This window comes from Erpetoichthys calabaricus, chromosome 12 (genome assembly GCF_900747795.2).
Source record: "Erpetoichthys calabaricus chromosome 12, fErpCal1.3, whole genome shotgun sequence".
Taxonomy (NCBI): Eukaryota; Metazoa; Chordata; class Cladistia; order Polypteriformes; family Polypteridae; genus Erpetoichthys; species Erpetoichthys calabaricus.
Genome location: NC_041405.2, coordinates 101,355,575 through 101,379,461, shown reverse-complemented (window position 1 = coordinate 101,379,461; position 23,887 = coordinate 101,355,575). Strand labels below are relative to the sequence as shown.

General features: G+C 38.1%; 1 protein-coding gene across 2 annotated transcripts in view; it reads left to right on the top strand.

The window, feature by feature from the left end:
- The window catches only part of aifm1 (apoptosis inducing factor mitochondrion associated 1), an 88,389-nt gene that overhangs the window by 28,559 nt on the left and 35,943 nt on the right, over positions 1–23,887 (top strand). For both annotated transcript variants that reach the window (XM_051935335.1, XM_028815929.2), the window contains 4 exons: positions 2,576–2,706; positions 3,156–3,246; positions 22,187–22,271; positions 22,406–22,482. In XM_051935335.1, the coding sequence (XP_051791295.1) occupies positions 2,576–2,706; positions 3,156–3,246; positions 22,187–22,271; positions 22,406–22,482 (384 nt within the window). The remainder of the gene's footprint in view (positions 1–2,575; positions 2,707–3,155; positions 3,247–22,186; positions 22,272–22,405; positions 22,483–23,887) is intronic.

Below are 23,887 nucleotides of genomic sequence, written 5' to 3'. Positions count from 1 at the left end.
AGACCACTTTCGTGTACAGTGATGTCTATGTTGGGCACCTACACAGTACCTTCACATAATTATACAGTTGGTCAATAACCATTATGCCAAAGTTTGGCAAATTAAACCTTTGTTCTAGTTTTTCAGTCAGATTTTTGAATTTCCTGCATTTTGTTCTTTGTATTATTTCAGTCATTTGGTAATTTCACACAATACATAATACATGTGGAATCCCGATATATAACGAAATTCATGGGACCATAAAAATATTTTGTTATGATGAAAATTTCTTTATAATGAATATGGGGAAAATATGTGTACTGTTATGACAGGGGTCCCAGCGATTTGCCATCTCTATAATGGCAGTGGCACAATGACAGCACCATAGCTACTCTGCTGTGTCTGGTAAACAGTAAACCAAGGGCAAATTGGTTGTCCTCTGCAGGATCTGGCTTATAATGTAATGTGCTTGTTGCACAGTGTTTAAAACATTTATAACTGAGTTTTGACCTGCTCTTCCTTGCACTCTCCTGGTCTGCCACAGCAGTAATTCTAATCTGAAGATGGGTTCTAAAGCAAGGTGATTGCCCCAGTGTTGTTGCTCCTATTTCGTGTGCTTGAGTTCTTAAGTAACAGCTTCTGTGTTGGATGAAGACTTGAGACTCTACCTGCCTTCTCTATACAGTAATGAAGTATCTGTATTTTCCTTGGAAACCTGGACTCACCTTGTCTCTCATGCAACTAACTCTGTGACCCGCGCTTGACAATACCTACCTTTATTAAAAAAAAAAAAAAAACGCACTTCTTAAAACTGAAAAAATATTTTATTTGAAATTGAGACTTTTTTTTAATAGAAATATAGGTATGAATACTGAATGAAAATGAGACAGTAAATGTAACTTTTTTTTACAGAGAAATACAAACATTTTTCTAATTTTATTTTCAGGCCCTAATGTCCGATCTTTAACTTTGTCATCTTATTTTTTCAATTCTTGGAAAATTGTTGACAGTGTTAATGGTGCGATTCCAAATGCGTTCGCCACGTCACTTTTCTTCATTCCTGAATTAGCTTTTTCCAGGATTGTTCATTTTTCTTTCAATGTAAACTGACACCGTTCCTCACTTTTTTTGTTTATTGCAAAGAAAACTTTTGAGAAGCGCTGTGAATCTCAAAACAGTACAGTATCTGCACACACCCATGTGGACACTCAATGGAGCACTGACTCCGAATTCGGCTATACCTGTATGATGTTGCACCTACACTCTCACCGAGACTGTCCAAGACTAGAAATTTTGTAACAGACTGTCACTTTCTTTTGGTCTAACAACAAAGGGACAGCTTGTTGCAGGGTTCCCAAGATGCGGCAAAAGTGTAATCATGGCATTAAGTATTTTTGCTGTTGCATTATTCTTTATATCTGTTAAACATGATGTTGTGTGAATGTTTGTCCAGGCCAACAAAAAGTATTTGTTATTTTGAACATTTTGTTACTTCAGTATTCGCTATTACAGGATTTGACCTGTACAAGTCACTCTAACATGCTGTCATTTTGCTGATTTTTTTTTTTTGGTAAAGATCAACTTTCGGGTATTGATTACTTCTAAATCATCTAAACACATTTCAACATTTCCCTTATCATTGATCCAGAATGGATCTAAATATTGGGAGTATGCTAACTACATTTTTGTAGCCATGCTGATATACTTTGTGTCTATTTAACATATATGACTTTTGGTCATTGAAAATTAATTTTAATGATGTTATTCAAAATATGCTGTGATACTTAAATATTAAAATTAAAGAGAAACATCTGGCAATAGTTGTAAATTAGTATTAAAACTGTGGTTGTCTTTGGGTGTAATTAAGTTCACAGTTTAGTATTCAGATTTTTTTTTCATCTTTGTGTATTTCTACATATTCTATTGACAGAATTGATACTATTACTGCTACATTTCTTTTGTTTATTTTCATTTTTCTTTAACTTTGCAAACTTCATAATGATGTGTCTAAGTCAATTGTCAGTAGTACCCAGTAGGGGGCAGACTTGGACCAATAGTAGTTCATTTTGTGTAAATGGACTGTATTTACTAGGTCTTTCATTCTTGTACCAGTAATTTTATATTTTTTTTTAGTTTGGACTTTCTATTTAATATAACTTTCATAACCGAAGAACAAAAATTGGTTAAAAATTGATTTTGCCCTGTTCAGTTTTCATTTACAAATTAGACTTCATGCAGCAGTGACAAGAGGAAGTAACCTGAATAATAGATAATATGCACCCAAAATGGTCCATTTTTTTTAAACAGAAACATTCTTAATATGTATAGTTGCACTGTCCTCTTTCCACAAAAAGTACTGAATTTTTTAAAAATGTTTGTTTGTATTCATGTGTTTTTATTTGACAATAATGTGTATATTAATCTTCAGCATATGTACTTAACCTTTGTATTTCCTTCTATAATTTTAAACATTCCTGATGAACAGTGTCAACCCATCCATTAATTTTTTTACATCGATATCCAGTTCAAGGTTGCATGATAGTAAGATCACTCATCCTTATTATTTTAAAAGTATATCCACTTTTATCTGTGATAGGTACTTATTGTCACTGAAGAAGCAGATCTGCCATACATGCGTCCACCACTTTCCAAAGAGCTCTGGTTCTCTGATGATCCAAATGTGAAAGAGACATTGAGATTTAAGCAGTGGAATGGAAAAGAAAGGAGGTGACTTTAAAGCTTAATTCAAATCATAGTGATATAATTTAAGAGATTTCTTGGAAAAAATTCAAATTCAGATATACACTTGTATGTGGTATTACTTGGGGTGGAATGGGGATACAAAGGACAGGGTCACTGTCTCCTGGATTTGAATACAGTGATAGCTGACCATGTGTAGTTCGCACATTTGCTTTTGGTCTGAAGTGATTTTTGTTTTGGTTCTCTGAGCTTCCTTTTACATCAAAAGCCTTTCAGGTTAATTTATTTAGTGATTCCAAGTTGGCTTCTTATGTATGTGTGTTGTGTGGCAGTCCTGTAGTGGACCTTTTCAAATCTTTTTCCTGTAATGCGTCCACTACTACCGGAGTAAGACCTGTCGTCCCCTTTACCCTCCTCGGATTTTGAGAATGCTATGTTATATTTGCTGCTTATCAATTTCCTTTTTTTTTCTGTAGTATCTATTTTCAACCACTTTCTTTCTACGTGAGCCCACAAGATCTGCCTTACGTAGAAAATGGAGGAGTAGCTGTACTAAATGGCAGAAAGGTAAGTGGTTCCCTTAATAACTCTTTATTTTTTTAATGTATTTTTCTACACCAATATTACTGCTTTTTTCAGTAGCAGAATACTGTATTATACAAGGTCACTATTATAATAATCCTTCGATCAAGGTCTGATCTGAACATAGGAGAGTTATGTATACTGTTATTTTATGTACTCCATTCATGTAAGTGTATGCTTATTGTCTGCATTGAAAAAGCTGAATACTTGGCTTGCTGAATAAAGCCTGGAAATATGGGATTTGGTCAAGTAGGTGTACGTTTGCTTGCTCCAATACTTTTTTGACAAAAAAATGTTTCTCAAACCTGCACATATTTGCATTTCTTGAGGCGTTAGAGAGAGATTAGATCTATTTTTACATTGTGCTTATCTGGAGTTAAATTTTTTTTTTACTTCAGTAGTCTCGTTCTGTGTGATTTTTTTTTTTTTTGTCATATATTATCTATATCTAGAGAGAGAAAGAGAGAGAAATTGTAAGAGGATGGACGCTTGAGGGTGTTGTTGCCCTATGAAACCCAACAGACAGATGCAGACACAGGTTTAAAAGCACCAAGAAGTATTTTAATTTTCTTCTTAATTAGTGCCTCCAAAGCACCACAGCCACAATAAGCACACAATGAATAAACAATTCTCCTCCTCCCCTCCCAGCAGCTCTGTCACACTCCCTCCCAAATCCGGCTTGCTTGCTGGGTCTCCACCAGTTCTTTATATAGTTCTTGACCTGGAAGTGCTTCTCCTCTTCTGTTCACGTGACTTGTCAGCACTTCTGGTCAGAGGGAGAATTACATTTTTCTTCAGCCCGGAAGTACTTCTGTCCCCATGACTTGGGAGTACTTCGGGGCTATATTGGAAACCGAAATCCCCTTATCTCCCTGCAGCATCCCCTGGCGGCACCCACGGTACCCAGCAGGGCTGTGAAGCTGAATTCCATCTCCCATAATGCCCTGCGGGAATCTGGGGCAACACTAAGCTGCAGGAAAGTTGGCATCTAGCGTCCTGGGGGTTTCGTCTGGGTTGAACTGCCGGCCATCCCTATATGTATGCATGTATGTATGTATATATGTGTGTATATGTATGTATGTATGTATATGTATATGTATGTATGTATGATCAGTATATGTATATGTGTATTTGTATAAATAGGCATAATTTTTGATTGACTTACAAAAAACTTACTTAATCTCTTTGCCTCAAAGTGGCTTTTTAAACCTTTTTGATATAATTTATTTATGACAGTTTAAAATAAAAAAGTAGTGCTCAAAATTATTATGCGCCGTATCTAACAGGAAGATTAGACAGATTGCCGAGTCGCAGTTAAATGATTTTGTCTGGGGGCTTCCTTTCTGTTTTATTGTATTTATTTATAAATTACTTTGAGTAGTAAGAAAGGCGCTATAAAAACATAAGGAATTACTATTATTATTATTATATGTGTGTACGCATGATCAAATTCAGCCGCTGCGTAGTGCGGTATAAATAGGGACACTATGTGCTCGACAATACCACGTGTTCATTGAAATAATTACCCTAGGTTCTTGTCTATAAGCCGGACTCATGTATAAGCCGGAGACCAAAAATCATACGAATTTTTAAAATAAAATCGTATCATAGATAAGCCGGACTCATGGATAAGCCGAACGTACTATAACCTATAACTAATAGAAGGGAGGGAGGTCAGTGGTCTCACTCGCACCCATTTAATTTCTTTAAGGGGGGGAGAGAGTGTGAGATATTGGCGTCTCTCTCACTCCCCGCATGGCGCGGTTGGAGCGGCCGGAGCGCGTTCTTTCTGCTCTGGGCGTCGCCGAGTCAACACGCGCGCGTAGCGGTCATTTAAATTGTGATTTTATATGTAAGCATATTTAAATATATATCGCGGATTTTTTGCTGGTTCGTGGATTTCTGCGGACAATGGGTCTTTTAATTTGTGGTACATGCTTCCTCAGTTGGTTTGCCCAGTTGATTTCATACAAGGGACGCTATTGGCAGATGGCTGTGAAGCTAGATTGCTTACTTTTCTCTCACTCTTGCGTTGACTATCTGTGATCCTGACGTATGGGGATTGAGCAGGGGGGCTGTTTGCACACCTAGAAGATACGGACGCTCGTCTAAAAATGCTGAAAGATTATCTTCACGTTGCTATCTTTTGTAAAGCTGATTCCTGAAAAGACATGCTGCACAGTGCTTCGCATACTTAAAAGCTCGAAGGGCACGTATTGATTTTTGACTGAAAAACAAACTCTCTCTCTGTCTCTCTCTCTCTTCCTGCTCCTGACGGAGGGGGTGTGAGCTGCCGCCTTCAACAGCTTTGTGCCGCGGTGCTTCGCATACTTAAAAGCCAAACAGACATATTAATTTGTTTGCTTCACTCCTTTGAAGAGGAAGATATGTTTGCATTCTTTTAATTGTGAGACGGAACTGTCATCTCTGTCTTGTCAAACTTGTTAAACTTTTGAAAAAGAGACAAATGTTTGTTTGCAGTGTTTGAATAACGTTCCTGTCTCTCTACAACCTCCTGTGTTTCTGCGCAAATCTGTGACCCAAGCATGACAATATAAAAATAACCATATAAACATATGGTTTGTACTTCGCGGATTTTCTTATTTCGCGGGTGGCTCTGGAACGCAACCCCCGCGATGGAGGAGGGATTACTGTATAAGACGGATTTATGTATAAGCCGATATTCTATTTTTTCATTTTCACAACTTTTTTCCTTAGATAAGCCGCGGCTTATAGACAAGAACTTAGGGTACATAGCAAGGTGCGCACGCAATACAAACATAATGTGTATATTACTGAAGTAAAGGTTCATATAAATTGATTATATGAAATATTTAGTATACAAATTTTTAACAAGTTCAGTTATGTAAACTGGTTAAAATACATGAAATTATATATGTATTTATAGTTCACATATAGTGTATAGGGGCGGCACGGTGGCGCAGTGGGTAGTGCTGCTGCCTCGCAGTTAGGAGTCCTGGGTCCTCCCTGCGTGGAGTTCGCATGTTCTCCCCGTGTCTGCTTGGGTTTCCTCCGGGTACTCCAGTTTCCTCCCACAGTCCAAAGACATGTAGATTAGGTGCATTGGTGATTCTGAATTGTCCTTGGTGTGTGTTTGCCCTGCGGTGGCCTGGGGTTTGTTTCCTGCCTTGCGCACTGTGTTGGCTGGAATTGGCTTCAGCAGACCCCCGTGACCCTGAAGTTAGGATATAGCGGGTTGGATACTGGATGGATATAGTGTATATATATTATTAAAATATTGATATAAAAATAATATAGAATGGTATAGAATCTGCGTAGTAGACTTGTTTTGTTATTTCTACAAAGAAGTCTTCAATTGGTTTGGTTTAAAAAAATCTTACAGCACACTTGTGAACAGTTGAAAATCGCTAATCTAAGAACAGGTGCAGGGCAACAGGAGGAATATGAAAGTTATTTGTTGAGTTTAGGAGACAAAGGATACTTGTAAGGAAGTTCATGCCAGTGCTATCGGTGTACATTCTGGAATTTATAAAACTGCTGATATTATTTCACAAAGATGTTACTGGCCTGGTTTCATGCTGACATTAAAATGGCTAAGTTTTCTGATAATTATAATCATTATTTTAATTAAAAGACTATAATTGTCAGAACAGATTCAATAAAATGTTTTAATATCTCAGTTGCTGTTTGTCGGACTCTTTAATTGACTTGTTATACAAATGTGTATCAGTGGATATTTAGTACTTCATTTGACAAATAATATTAATGTTTCAACGTCTCATATATTTAAGATAGATACTTTGATAGAACTTTATTTGTTCTCTAAGGGAAAATGTGCTTCTTTTTTTTTTTTTTTTTTTTTTTAAACAGAGGCTGAATGAATAAATAAATTAATATTAATATACAGTAATCCCTCCTCCATCGCGGGGGTTGCGTTCCAGAGCCACCCGCGAAATAAGAAAATCCGCGAAGTAGAAACCATATGCTTATATGGTTATTTTTATATTGTCATGCTTGGGTCACAGATTTGCGCAGAAACACAGGAGGTTGTAGAGAGACAGGAACGTTATTCAAACACTGCAAACAAACATTTGTCTCTTTTTCAAAAGTTTAAACTGTGCTCCATGACAAGACAGAGATGACAGTTCCGTCTCACAATTAAAAGAATGCAAACATATCTTCCTCTTCAAAGGAGTGCGTGTCAGGAGCAGTGACTGTCACAGAGATAGAGAGAAAAGCAAACAATAATAAATCAATAGGGCTGTTTGGCTTTTAAGTATGCGAAGCACCGCAGCACAAAGCTGTTGAAGGCAGCAGCTCACACCCCCTCCGTCAGGAGCAGACAAAGAGAGAGAGAGAGAAAGATAGAGAGAGACAGAGTTTGTTTTTAAGTCAAAAATCAATATGTGCCCTTCGAGCTTTTAAGTATGCGAAGCACCGTGCAGCATGCAGCATGTCCTTTCAGGAAGCAGCTGCACAAAAGATAGCAACGTGAAGACAATCTTTCAGCATTTTTAGACGAGCGTCCGTATCGTCTAGGTGTGCGAACAGCCCCCCTGCTCAATCCCCCTACGTTAGGATCAGAGAAAGTCAGCGCAAGAGAAAGAGAAAAGTAAGCTGGGTAGCTTCTCAGCCATCTGCCAATAGCGTCCCTTGTATGAAATCAACTGGGCAAACCAACTGAGGAAGCATGTACCAGAAATTAAAAGACCCATTGTCCGCAGAAACCCGCGAAGCAGCGAAAAATCCGCGATATATATTTAAATATGCTTACATATAAAATCTGCGATGGAGTGAAGCCGCGAAAGGCGAAGCGTGATATAGCGAGGGATTACTGTATAATGAAAAAAAAAGCCAATCCAATAACAATTTTAGCTGTCTAATGTTCATTTTGCAAGCAACAGTTGGGGCTCACAACTCTGAAGCAAAAGCTCAGCTGTAGAAGTGAGTGTCCCTTTGAGTGGAGAGGACAATGGGACACAGTAGACTTGAAAGTGATGTAGAAGACTTTCTTCAATCTTTTACCATGGATTTCAGATAATATTACTTATCCAGGATTCATTTTGAAAGCAGCAGACAGGGTGCACACAAGCCCATGGATCTGCTACAGCCATGGAAACGAGTGTTCCCTGTAGGGGATAGGATGCAGACACATAGTGGAGAAGACTATATAGAAGACTATACTTAAGACCTTTTAAAATCAATTTTGCCTAATTTTACCTCTCCGGTGTTCATTTTGTAATCAGCAGTCAGAGGGCACACATTTTACGGCTCTGCAGCAGCCATGGAAATGAGCATCCCGACCAGTGGATGAGACATGCGTTTTCGTTCCAATAGTTTTAATGACTCACATGGCGGAGGTGAAATTTGAGTTCAACATCAAAGCCTTTCCCGTGGTTTTTTTTTTCCTTTTTTATCCCCAGGAATAACCACCTGTACAGATGTTTAAGAGCAAGCTATCACTTATAGCATGACAATGGATTGCTAAATTTATTTTAACGAGCTGTCTTTAAATGTCTTTGTAAAGTGTTACTGGGTGTCGAGCAATGTATTATTATTACTGATATTTTACAAAATCTTACTGTCCATGTTTCTTTGTTGATGTGCCCCGTTGAAGAATTTTTTGGTAACAGAACAGTAAACACGCCAAAACTACTGAAAATACAACTGACGACTGGTATGTTTCGATATAATTTTAACAAAGTTTTCTGTCCACCATCAATCACAGAGCACCCCGGCAAAATGTCAATAGCGTTTAATATACCTGCTGCCTTAGAACACAGACATCAGGACATCGCTGCGCGTGCATGTTTACTAACAGATATGACAGCATTTTGCACGGAGCATGCGTTAAAACAAAAGACAAGCGGCGCGCAAAGGCACACGAACAAGAGGAGTTCCGCAGCAATCACATCTCAGTGCACCTAAGAGAATGGACACTGAATTCTACGAGGCACAGATATTTTAGAGCACCTGTTCAAATATTTATTGATTGATTAAGATCAGCGATTTTTTTTTTTTTTTTTTTTATATTTTTATTTTATTAATTTTCATTGTAATCATTCCATACAAATAGATCAATTTATAACCCAACAAAATTGAAGACAAATCAAACCCCACCCCTGAGAAGGAGAGCTTAGCTAAAGGAAAATTGCTTAGGGCTTTTTAATAAGGCAACATTAAACAAAAGAACGGGAGAAGTAAATATATATATATATGTAAATAAGAGATGGAGAAGGGAATTAAATGCGGTAATAGTTATTTCTCTTATTCTAAAATAATATTGATTAAATCCTGCCAGGTTTTCAAAAAATTTTGTACAGATCCTCTAACTGAGAATTTGATTTTTTCCAATTTCAAATAATATAAAACATCGGTTTCCCACTGACTTATCAGAGGAGAATTAGGATTCTTCCAATTTAACAAAATAAGTCTGCGTGCCAAAAGTGTAGTGAATGTAATCACCGTTTGCTTGTCCTTCTCCAATTCAAGTCCATCTGGAAGAACACCGAACACAGCTGTTAATGGGTTAGGAGGAATTGTGACCCCAAGGCTGTCTGATAGGCACTTAAAAATTTTTATCCAAAATGATGTTAGTTTGGTGCAGGCCCAGAACATGTGACCCAGTGAGGCAGGAGCTTGGTTTCAACGTTCGCAGCTTGGATCCTGCCCTGTAAACATTTTGGACAGTTTTAAGCGAGACAGATGAGCTCGATATATAATTTTAAGTTGAATAATTCTATGCTTTGCGCATATAGAACTCGAATGAATTCTCTGCTTTGCTACCTTCCACTCCTTTTCTGATATATTGATTAAGAGATCTTCTTCCCAATGTCCTCTTGGATCTTTGAAAGTAGGGACTCTAATAAGATTTTATATAATGCGGAAATAGTGTTTAATTCCTCGAAATTGAGCCGTATTTTTTCCAGCATTGTGGAGGGTGCGAGGTGGGGGAAATCGGGCAATTTCTCAGCGATTTTTAATGGTTCACAGGTGTGCTGTAAGATTTTTTTTAAAGCAAACTAATTAAAGATTTGTTTGAAGAAATATGACACAAAATAAGTCTATGACGCAGATTCTATACCATTTTATATGATTTTTATATCATTATTTTAATAATACATACACTATATGTGAACTATAAAGCAATACATGTATAATTTCGTGTATTTTAACCAGTTTACATCTTTCAACTTGTTAAAAATTTCAATAATATACACATTATGTTTGTATTGCGTGCACACCTTGCTGTGTAATTATTTCAATGAACTTGTGGTATTGTCGAGCACATAGTGTCCCCATTTATACCCCACTATGCAGCGGCTGAATTTGATCACGCGTTCACACGTATAATAATAATTATTATTATTTATTAATTCCTTACGTTTTATAGTGCCTTTCTTACTACTCAAAGCAATTTGTAAAAATAAATAAATAAATAAAATAACAGAAAGGAATCCCCCAGACACAAACCAGTGATCATTTAACTGCGAGTCAGCAATCTTACTCCTACCACCACCTCTTCCAGATAGATACGGCGCATTATAATTTTGAGCACTACTTTTTTATTTTAAACTGTCATAAATAAATTATGTTTTTTAAAAAGCTAATTTGAAGCAATGAGGGTAAGTAATAACTATTTTTTTTGTAAGTCAATCAAAAATGCTTACACCTAAAAAAAGATTGTCCTGTCAAAATAAGAGACTCTTTCGCCTTGTTGACGTGAATCATCTTTAAATGAAATGCTGCCAATAAGGAATAATTGAAAGCAGCGCGGTGATTTCTATCTATGATGAACTAAAGATCTATGGGGTGAAAAAATAATCGCTCTTGACAGATGCGCTTAATCAGTAGTATGTGCGACCCTCGATTTGTGAAGCGGGAATATTCTGGTCATTTTGATCCCTGATCAACATTTAAAAGAAACAGAGCAACTCCAGTGTTTTCCACCATAACATCCTTTCAGCAAATGGGACTAAGTTCCTTGCTGAATCAGATCGGCCTTTAATGAAATGCTTGCAATACGGAATAACAGATGTCACCGGGCGGCTTTCGGTCAATGATAAACCAGCGTTTCAATGAGGTGAAAAAATAGGACGTACTGCGGTTGCGATCAATGCTTTCCGGTAACTCGGCTTTTGAGAAGAATCGGTCATGGGAGGGACAAGAGGGAGCAAGTGAGGTGTGTACAATGAGCCGGGGCGAGGAGGCCGGTATCTGTGCGAGTGTTTTAAATAATGAAAGGAAAAAAAGTGCTTTGAAATCGAGGACCCCCAACCAAGATGGCGTATGAAACAAAACGTGGAAGACAGGCATATGCTACTTGTATAAAATACATGCAATAATGACAACAATATTGAAGCAATGATGAAGTGAAGGAGAGATGCTAAACTTAGGTGACCGTGTGCTGCGCCGGCCCGTATATTCCAACCAATGTATATATCTGAACCAACCTATATATCCAAACGGATCTATCTCAACCAATATATAAATCTGAACGGATGTATCTGAACCGATGTATATATCTAAACCGATCTATTTAAACCAATATATATATCCTAACCAATGTATATCAACCAATATATATATATGTCAACCAATGTATATATCTGAATGGATGTATTCAAACCAATGTATCTCAACCAATGTATATATATCAGAACGGATCTATGCAGACCAATTTATATATATCTCAACCAATGTATCTGAACCAATGTATATATCTGAACGGATGTATTCAAACCAATGTATCCCAACCAATGTATATATCTGAACCGATATATATATATCTGATCGGATGTATTAAAACAAATGTATATATTCAAACCAATGTATCTGAACCAATATATATATATATATATATATATATATATATATATATATATATATATATATATATCATACTAGCAAAATACCCGCGCTTCGCAGCGGAGAAGTAGTGTATTAAAGAGGTTATGAAAAAGTAAAGGAAACATTTTAAAAATAACGTAACATGATTGTCAATGTAATTGTGTTGTCATTGTTATGAGTGTTGCTGTCATATATATATATACATATACACATATATTTTTTATATATATATTTTTTATATATATATATATATATATATATATTATACATACATACATACATACATATACACACATAGATGCACTTACAATAACATAGAAATCAATATAAACAACATTAACATCATTATCATATGAGAATATGAAGTAATATATAAGAAGCACATTTCATATAAATATAAATAATTAAACAGTAAAATCTTCTTGTATAATTTGCTACCGTGGCTTTTCGTTGGTCTGTCCAGGATATTTAAATCACCTGTAGCTTGCAAACTGTTTCACCTATTGACTTGAAATGTGGTACACATATAATACGTCACGTCTGCTATCCGCTTTATGGGTGATGATTGTATTACTCTTTTTATGTTTATTTTATTTTAGAATCAACTCCTATCTGCGCACACCAGGGCGGCCATGGGCAGATGCGTATGGTGTATTCACTCCATGTTATCGTGCATTGCGCTGTCACTGGTATTTTGATAAAAGAATTTGAACAATATATAAGAAGCGTATAAATTATTAAACAGTAAAACATTAACATTTAAGAAGTAAAGTTACATTGAGTACTACTGCAGTGCCTTCGGGTATACCTCATTTTTTCTTTGCCCATTACATGCTTAAATGTATACATTTTTTGGTGTACCTACCCGAGAACATGCGACATATAACCGACCGTGGGAGAAGCATGGATTTTAAAGAAGCGTTGAGTTCATCTGCTGGTCTCCCTCGTGGAGTAACTGGTAATGTTTCACTAAAATCTACAGCGAGTAAAACGACATTACCTCCTTTTTTTTTTGTACGATCTCTGAGATGTTGCTTTTTTCGGTTCAAGGCTTCATAAGCTCTTTTATGTTCCATGGTGTACTTAATAAGTACTAATTATCCCAAACCATCATCTTTGAATGTTGCAAGACTTTCGCCTTGTATGTAGATCGGGGTAATTACATTCATTGCATTCCTAGTCTGAATCACAATCTGATTGTATGGGTGGTTACCTGGCACTGTAGGGTTGCCACCCGTCCTTTAAAATACGGAATCGTGCCGCGTTTGACAATGAAATTGTGCGTCCCGTTTTGAATCAATACTGGACGGGATTTATCCCGTATTTTTGTAATAATTTTTTTTTTACAGCAGCGTCTCATGCAAATCATCCCACACGCATTTTATGAAGATGCCTCCTTTCCTACTTTTGATTGGGTAATACTTGATGTCATCGTTAGTTTGATTGGTGTTTTTAACTGTCCAGTGAGGAGGGCGTGTCTTTTAAGTACAGTCTGCAAAGTGTTGGCACTGAGATGTGGCGTCAGCGCCATACTTGAAGCCCCTAACGTTGCATTCAGCAAGTCGGCTAACATCCGCCATGTGCCGTCTTTCAGTTGCGAGAAGCAGATCATAGAAGGGTTGAAACTGTTGCCCCTAACGTTGCGCCACGGCGTGTGGTTCGTTTATACCTCGTGTCTTCTCATTAAACTTTTATCTCGCGAATATGTTATTGCAATCCGCAGCGGGAGCGTTTCTATAAACTTTATTTAAACTTACGTTTTACACCGTGGTTTGTTTCCCTTATGAACATGCTTGTATGCTTAACTCGCTCCGTTCTCAGTTGTTTAATTAATTTTTTGCTCTTCGCTGTTTGCGGCTGTTCCTCCATTTCCCCCTACTTCGTTCTTTTATCTCGCGAATATGTTATTGCAATCCTTAACGGGAGTGTTTCAATAAACTGATTGAAAATAGTTTTGCATTTACCTTTTTAGTAAAAGGTGAGCTTTTAAGCCTGAGAAATCACTCCGTAAATGCACACGTTTAATTGGACATGTGTTAATATGTATGGTTACACAGTATTAAAAGACAGTGAACAACGTCAGTTACCTTTGTTCCCGCGTTTGATAAAAGGTGAGCTTTTAAGCCTGAGAAATCACCCCGTAAATGCACACGTTTAATTGCACATGTGTTAATATGTATGCTTACACAGTATTAAAAGACAGTCAAAAATTAACGTCATTTACCTTCGTTCCTGCGTGCGACTCGTGCTGTAAATCTCTTCCTTGTTTTTAGTTCACGTGATTACGTAGGAGGCGTGATGACGCGATACGTGACTCCGCCTCCTCCATTACAGTGTATGGACAAAAAATATGTTCCAGTTATGACCATTACGCTTTGAATTTCGAAATGAAACCTGCCTAACTTTTGTAAGTAAGCTGTAAGGAATGAGCCTGCCAAATTTCAGCCTTCCACCTACACGGGAAGTTGGAGAATTAGTGATGAGTGAGTCAGTGAGTCAGTCAGTCAGTGAGGGCTTTGCCTTTTTGTTATTATAGATAATATACACACACACACACACATATACAGTGCTTCCGGAAAGTATTCACAGTGCATCACTTTTTCCACATTTTGTTATGTTACAGCCTTATTCCAAAATGGATTAAATTCATTTTTTCCTCAGAATTCTACACACATTACCCCATACTGACAACGTGAAAAAAGTTTACTTGAGGTTTTTGCAAATTTATTAAAAATAAAAAAACTGAGAAATCACATGTACATAAGTATTCACAGCCTTTGCTCAATACTTTGTCAATGCACCTTTGGCAGCAATTACAGCCTCAAGTCTTTTTGAATATGATGCCACAAGCTTGGCACACCTATCCTTGGCCAGTTTCGCCCATTCCTCTTTGCAGCACCTCTCAAGCTCCATCAGGTTGGATGGGAAGTGTCGGTGCACAGCCATTTTAAGATCTCTCCAGAGATGTTCAATCGGATTCAAGTCTGGGCTCTGGCTGGGCCACTCTAGGACATTCACAGAGTTGTCCTGAAGCCACTCCGTTGATATCTTGGCTGTGTGCTTAGGGTCGTTGTCTTGCTGAAAGACGAACTGTCGCCCCAGTCTGAGGTCAAGAGCGCTCTGGAGTAGGTTTTCATCCAGGATGTCTCTGTACTTTGCTGCAGTCATCTTGCCCTTTATCCTGAGTAGTCTCCCAGACCCTGCCGCTGAAAAACATCCCCACAGCATGATGCTGCCACCACCATGCTTCACTGTAGGGATGGTATTGGCCTGGTGATGAGCGGTGCCTGGTTTCCTCCAAACGTGACGCCTGGCATTCACACCAAAGAGTTCAATCTTTGTCTCATCCGACCAGAGAATTTTCTTTCTCATGGTCTGAGAGTCCTTCAGGTGCCTTTTGGCAAACTCCAGGCGGGCTGCCATGTGCCTTTTACTAAGGAGTGGCTTCCGTCTGGCCACTCTACCATATAGTCCTGATTGGTGGATTGCTGCAGAGATTGTTGTCCTTCTGGAAGGTTCTCCCCTCTCCACAGAGGACCTCTGGAGCTCTGACAGAGTGACCATCGGGTTCTTGGTCACCTCTCTGACTAAGGCCCTTCTCTCCCGATCGCTGAGTTTAGATGGCCGGCAAGCTGTAGGAAGAGTCCTGGTGGTTTCGAACTTCTTCCACTTATAGATGATGGAGGCCACTGTGCTCATTGGGACCTTCAAAGCAGCAGAAATTTTTCTGTAACCTTCCCCAGATATGTGCCTCGAGACAATCCTGTCTCGGAGGTCTACAGACAATTCCTTTGACTTCGTGCTTGGTTTGTGCTCTGACATGAACTGTCAACTGTGGGACCTTATATAGACAGGTGTGTGCCTTTCCAAATCATATCCAGTCAACTGAATTTACCACAGGTGGACTCCAATTAAGCTGCAGAAACATCTCAAGGATGATCAGGGGAAACAGGATGCACCCAAGCTCAATTTCGTGCTTCACGGCAAAGGCTGTGAATACTTATGTACATGTGCTGTCTCAATTTTTTTTTTTTTTTAATAAATTTGCAAAAACCTCAAGTAAACTTTTTTCACGTTGTCATTATGGGGTGTTGTGTGTAGAATTCTGAGGAAAAAAATTAATTTAATCCATTTTGGAATAAGGCTGTAACATAACAAAATGTGGAAAAAGTGATGCGCTGTGAATACTTTCTGGATGCACTATATATATATATATATATATATATATATATACTTCATTTGGATCTTGATCTTTGTTTGTCCGCGAATTCATGTTCAACCGACACGGTATCCTTCAATACGGGCATGCACAAAAAGGCGAGCTTCAAAAGGGCGACCTCAATTGGGCGCATCGAATAAAGGGAAACGCAACAAAATTATTACAGAAAATTTGCTATATAAATAAATTGACATTGACATTTATTACCCAAAGGCAATGATTGAATGTATAAAAAGGCGAAAGCAAGAATATCAAAACATCCAATTAATTAATGCATGAACTTCTAAGCGAGACAAACATTTTCCAATCCTATATTCAGTGCATTTACAGATGTGTTTCCCGTTGATAGTTTCCTCCTTTCTGAATGTGTAGCCTTCGACTACGAGTAGATCTGCACCTTTGTTACTCTTCACATATTCCAGAGCCATTTGAACTAAATTATCTACGAACGCGTTTATTCGCCACGCTCAATTGAGGTCGCCGTTTTGAAGCTTGCCTTTATTTACGTGCGCCTTTATTTGCCGCGCCCAATTGAGGTTGCCCTTTTGAAGCTCGCCTTTTTGTGCATGCCCTTATTAAATAGAACATATAAGTCGGACACACTTCTGTGATTTTTCCATCAGTCAGCGTTTGGAGTTCAAGAAAGAAGCATTGGTTCTTCCTTACTCTTTGGATTGCCACAAAGCAACCTGCGAGATTGGACAACGTGTGGTGGAACTACTGTCGACACCAGCATCTGTGTTCAAATCACTGGCAACACCAATTCTAAAAGGAACTGCACTTTTCAGTGCAAACAACCCAACTGCCCTTCTCAGGGCAACAAAAAATTCAAAGTCCACCTTGAGTGGCAAACAGAGACTACCTTGAGTAGCAATCGTACCTCGAGTACAAAAAATTAAAATGAAAAGAAACTAACTTGATGAGGAGAGAGAAGAAAGGTTGAGAAGAGATCGTGAGAGGAAACGACAGCGTCGTGAAAACGAGACGGACTGTGAACGGAGTCAGAGACTCTCAAAGCAAGGTGAAAGACGTCGACACTAGTTGGCAGAGGAGACCGAGAGTCACCGTGAACAAAGGCTGGCCAGGCAATGTGAAATAAGTCAGCGAAATATTGCCAGAGAAAGCGAAAACCGACATCTACGAAAGATGGAACGACAAAATCGTAGACGTAGACAAGAGTCAACAACAATGATTAACGATGCAACGTGAAAGTGACCAACGACGTTTTGCTAACGAAACCAACCAGGAGAGAAATGTTAGGCTTCAAATTCGACGTTCTATGTACCAAATGTCAAGACAATCACAACCTGAACTTGAAGGAATTGCACTTCGCCCATTTAACAAAAATGATGTTCCTGAACATTATTTTGGAGCAATGACAGAAATATGTCAATATTGTCAATCAACTAACTTTAAATCGGAAATACCAAGTGATGGCAAATTTACATCTTGCTGCCATAAAGGAAAAGTCCAACTCCCACCGTTGCATGATTATCCAGAAGTGATGAAACAATTGATAACAAATACCCATGAACATTCCAAAAATTTCAAAGACAACATCCGTTCATACAACAGTGCTCTTGCTTTTGCATCAATGGGAGCGCAAGTTGAACATGTAGCGGGACGGGGACCATACTGCTACAAAATACATGGACAAATCTATCATAAAACCTCGACTTTGCACCCACCTAACGGTGAACCAAGAAAATTTGCTCAAATATATATTTTGGATGCGGAACAAGCACTACAACAACGCATGAGAAATTTAGAGAACGCTGGCTGTTTACCATCCGTAATGGAAAGTCTTGCTAACATTTTGAACGAAATAAATCCGTATGCGGAAGCGTACAAAATAATGAGAGATTTTGCGCAGGAAGAGATTAACAGAGCCAGGGAGGAAGGGAGACCAGAACGAGAAGTTTACATGTGGATCCACCGAGATAAGGCAAATGATCAAAGACGTTACAACGCTCCTACAGCAAATGAGATAGCAATTGTATTTCAAAGCGACGATGGTGAACCCCCATTTGAAAGAGATATTTGTGTCCACCCAAAGAATGCACCAATGCAAAATATATCAATCTTAAGTCAGCACTATGATCCCATGACTTACCCGATTTTGTTTCCATATGGGGACAAAGGATGGATAAGTGGAACGAAATTGGTAGGTGCTGTCAAGCGAGAAAACTTGACGCACCTCCAATATTATGCTTACCGATTGGCGACTCGAAATGAGTTCAAACCTATCTTCAGTGCTGGAAAACTATTCCAACAGTACGTGGTGGATGCGTATTGCAAGATAGAAGCTAATCTAATTCACTTCCATAGATCAAGCTCAACTCAGGAGTGATCTCTACTCTGGTTTAATGGACCACGTAAATAATCTTGCAGAGAACGAAGGTGTAAAGCCTGGTACTGATGTATTTATGACTATGACCATGAATCCAAAGTGTCGTGAAGTAATGGAAAACTTGAAGCCTGGAGAAAGACCAGAGGATAGACCTGATCTGGTTGCACGTAGTTTCAAGGAGAAACTTACAGCACTACTGCATGACTCATTCATGAACAAAGTACTTGGAGTGGTGATCGCTCATGTTTATGTAATAGAATTTCAAAAACGTGGCTTATCACATTGCCACCTCCTGCTTTTTCTCAGACCTGACGATAAACCAAGAACTGTTGACATTATTGACAAGATGGTATGTTGTGAAATTCAAGATCCGGTCGAAAACCCGAGATTGTATGAAATCGTCAAGGCGACTATGGTTCATGGCCCTTGTGGACACTTGAACATGACAAGCCCATGCATGAATGAGGAAAAAATATTTTCCAAACAATATCCGAAAGATTTCAGTGAGGAAACCAAGCCAAACGTTGATGGTTACCCAGTTTATCGCAGGAGAAATGATGGGAGAAAAATTAAAGTTGGAAAGTTCACAGTGGATAACCACTGGATCGTTCCATATAATAGGTACCTAACCCTAAAGTACAATGCACATATTAATGTAGAAATTTGTGCAAGCATTAAAAGTGTGAAATACTTATTCAAATATGTTTACAAAGGACATGATCGAGCTAAACTAAAATTCGATTCAAAGGAAACACAACTTCACTGGGATGAACCTTCAATGTTCCTCGACAGTAGATACATAAGTGCACCTGAAGCTATGTGGAGAATACGAGAAAATAAAATGCACCAACAGTCACACACAGTAATTCGACTTGCAGCACATCTGCCAAACCAACAAAGAGTAGTATTTCATGAAGGTAAAGAAGTTGAAACTCTTGAAAGAGAGGCGGGACGCAGAACCACACTGACAGCGTGGTTTGAATTGAATCAAACAAATGAGTCTGCACAGCAATACCTGTACCAAGACATGCCAAGTCACTTTGTGTTCAATACAAAAACAACTTCATGGACTCCAAGAAAGAGGGGCCACAACAATTTTATTAGCAGAATGTACTCTGTCAGTCCTTCTGATATGGAGAGATACTACTTAAGGCTGCTTCTTCTGCATGTAAGAGGTGGCCAGAGCAAATATTTCACACAAAATATTGTATGTCATGAGATTCTGGACACAGAACCTATGGAGACGTACCTTACTGACAACTTAGCCGACATTGGTTGGGACAGTATTGATGACATGGTAGATGTCATGCAACATTGTGAAAATCAAGAAGAACCTAACATCCCAACATGGGAAGACTATGATTTTGAAGGTCTCGAAGATGATGCGGAAGACGCCACTTATGATTAAACATCCATAAGTCGTGCGAAGAGAACCAGAAATGCTCCTCCACCACCACATAATTACTATTAGGACAGTGATTCCGAGTAGGCCATTCCTATCGAATCAATGTCCAAGGGTTTTGTTTTGTAATTTTATTTCCCTTATAAAAAATCATAATGCTGTGCGACGAAGGGCCTAGTTCACGACTGACAGCCGCGTTTAAACAGGGAGCCCTTCACAGACAACTTTAACACACGCAATGTAGTTGGGCGCACATGGCTAGTGTAGTATGTTTGTTTGTCATATGCTATAATCATTTTTAAGACTGTTTCCCCTTGACGCATTAAGTGGCATTGATGCTCTTCTGAGTGCAGTTTTACTTGTGTTTGGTTAAGACGAACATTTTTTTTTTTTATATGTAAATTCATGGATATGTCTATTAATATCTTCAGAATCTCTACAAATGTGCAGAATATTCCAGGAATTTACCCTTAAATGGCTGGGTTATAAGGACTTGGTTTGAACAAAGTTAGTGTGAAGTACCAAGAAACCTTGCCTAGCAATTTCCTAAGTCAATTACTGAGAGCTTGCCAGGCCTGCTGAAATGAGAGCAAAGCTACAATATTGCTGTGTTGAGTACATAGAAAGAATGCATGTAAAAATGATGAGTGAGGCTCTGGTACACAGAAGTGTTTGACTTGCTTGAATCGTTTCCAGAACTTTGTCTTGTAAAATTCTCTGTATGAAATGTAGCAGGAAACTGAACCAGTTTTGAAAAAACAGAGATTTCGTGAAAGGCAAGTCAGAAATCGCTAAGTCTGGTTCCCACCACATGCATTCTTGTGGCATCTGCTGCATTTCACAGCTGCTGCTTTCCACATGTGGCAGTGAAACAGTAGTGACATTTCAAATGGCCTGCAGTTGTGTAAACTAAGCTTTGTTCAGCTTCTGTTTCATTTTGTCTGTGGCATTTTTATTGTCCCATTCACAGTAATTGTATCTTTAATTAATCTTTCTCAGTCAGGTACATTGTGTACAACACAAAATAACAGCAGCACTTGAATGTTGTCCATTAGCTACTTTTTTGTTATTTATTTTTTTAATGTATGAATATAGTCGATCTAAAAAATTACCACGTTGGCCTGATAAGTGTGAACAAGCAAATACCAGTAAGTTACTTAAATGGTTAAACCAGAAATTCTCTAAGATTTATATATGAAAGCGATTTCAAATAAGACTTTTTATTGCTAACCTAAGAGCATCCTGAAGAAGATCAGGAGGTTAGCAGTAGATTTCTTCACCTTTGATGTGTAATAAGATGGTTTAATTCATTATCTTTGGACAGTAGTAGCACCTGGAGGTGTGTGAATTAGACAAGGACTATGTCAGTGTGCATCTGCAAAAGGAAACGTCTAAGTAACGTTACTTTGGTGCTGGAAAAAAAAAAATAGTGGAAGCACTGTGTGTTGATTGATCATGCTCTACCGAAATCTTTTTAATCTTTTACGTTTCAAGCCATGTATTTATCTTTGCATATTTTTCCTTAGACTTGTGTGTTTGTTCTTTTTCTGAGTCCAACATGTATACTTTAATCAGTACAACATTAAAAAGGAGAAGGCAGTCTTTAACATCTTTTTTTCCTTTTTGTTTAAGGAAGATTGTTCTATATTTAATGACTGTTTACAAACTGTGCCTATGTGTGTTGTGGCTGAGTTGTATCAATAATTAATGATTCTCTTTGTCAGGTCTATAAAAGTTAAAACTCTAAACCTCTTTTTGTAGCTGAATTTAACTGCTTATTTTCTAAACATTGGTATTTGGTAAAACACTGAGATGTTGCTGTAACTTTGTTATCACAGTTTTTATCTAATTTAACTGTTTTTGAAAGAAACATGCTTAAGTTATATGTAATTTGTTTATAATGAGTGGCTTCATTTGTTGATATCAAAGTAACTCTCATCCTTTCCACTCATGAAAAGCTGTGTATTGTGAAATACAACCTTTTGCTCTGCAGGGTGACAATCTGCTAGGGAAGCTTATTTTGCTGTTGTAAAAATAAAGAGTAATGGCAACTTCATCCCACAGCATCAAACTAATAATAATAATAATTTTGCTTATGGCTACTTTAAATTATTCTTCATAGGTTGTTCACATGGATGCCCGCGGAAACAAGGTGAGACTAGATGATGGCTCTGAAATCTCATATGAAAAATGCTTAGTAGCTACAGGTTAGTGGCATAAAATAATGGTTTACAGAGTCTCTGCCATTGTTAAGGAAATATTCATTTTAAGATTTGGTTCTCATGTTTATTTTTTTTTTTGTTGTTTTTTTTTTTTTTTTTTTTTTTTTTGTTTTGTTCAGGTGGCACACCAAGAAATTTGCCATCTATTGAAAGGGCCGGAGAGGAAGTGAACAAAAGAACGACACTTTTCCGAAAGGTTGTAGTTTTTCTTCAGTAATTTTGCATACTGTTATCATTTTTGACATATAATATTGATTATTTACAGATTTTTTTCTCGAAATACACTTCTGTTTAATTAGGGGGATCTGCCCCCTGCTTGCTTCGCTCGCCAACTCCCAGGCAGGTGCTATGCGCTAGCCACTTTGTGGTTCTGCCACTCACGTATGGGGAAGCGGATGTACAATTTAAACAGATTGTAAATTTCATGGGAATTGTTACATATACATAATAATAGAACTAACTATTTTACATTACAGTGAATAATTAACCATATTAAAAAAAATAGTAAAACGTAATAATTTCAAAGTAAATTATGTTTCATGTTGCGTTAGAGTTATTTGTTGAGTAGTACAATTTCGTTCCGTTTGGCTTTGAAATTAACACGGAAATACTTTTTAAACTTACACTTTTTCTATACAACTTCAGTAAAACAATATTTGGAATTAACTTTTCTTCAATATCGCATTGAATTTTGATTATGTGTTTGGACTTGCCTTGTGACAATGCAACGTATAACTGCCCATGAAAAAATATCGTTTCTTTCTCTAATAAATAAACCAACTTTTTCGAATGTTTGTCTCTGTGATTTGTTAATTGTCATGGCAAAAGCTGTTCTAATGGGAAAATGTAAACGTTTTAATACAAATGGCATATCAAGATCTCCTTTGGTGTCTAATGTTATCCGAGGAATATGTACTACATTACCTTTCTTGTCGCCTGTTAAAATTTTACATGTCAGAATTGTTCGACCAATTTTCAATACAACTAATCTTGTCCAATTGCATAGCCCATCACACATACATAAATTACACAATAACATTACGATACATCCTTCTTTCAACAGTAATTCGGCCGGTGGAAGACCGGATGGTGTTAACAGTTGTAGATATTCTACGGGATATTGTAAGTTGATGATTTCATCTTCCGCACCATCACCACCAACTTTTTCAGCATAGTCTATTGATATGCATTGTGGAGAGCAGCACGGACATAGACAGGTAGACATGGTTTTGATTCACCCAACACACATTTATTTATAACTATTATTTACAAGGTGCACACACAACCCCCCAAAACTCCCCCAAAGTCCAGGCCTTTCTCACTCTGCCTCTCTTCAGGTCCACTCCTCTCCTCCGAGCTCTGTCCTGCTACACTCCTGACTCCAGCCATCGAATGGAGGGAGGCGGCCCCTTTTATAACCACCTGGATGTGCTCCAGGTGCCTTCTGACAATCTTCCGCTGGCACTCCCCAGTGTGGCAGAAGTGCCGGCTGCGTACCCGGAAGCACTCCGTGTGTCCCTGGTCTTCTTCCCCCCAGCACTTCCGGGTGTGGCGGAAGTGCTGAGGGCCAGGGCTCCAAAGGCATTGGGGCGCCCCTTGGT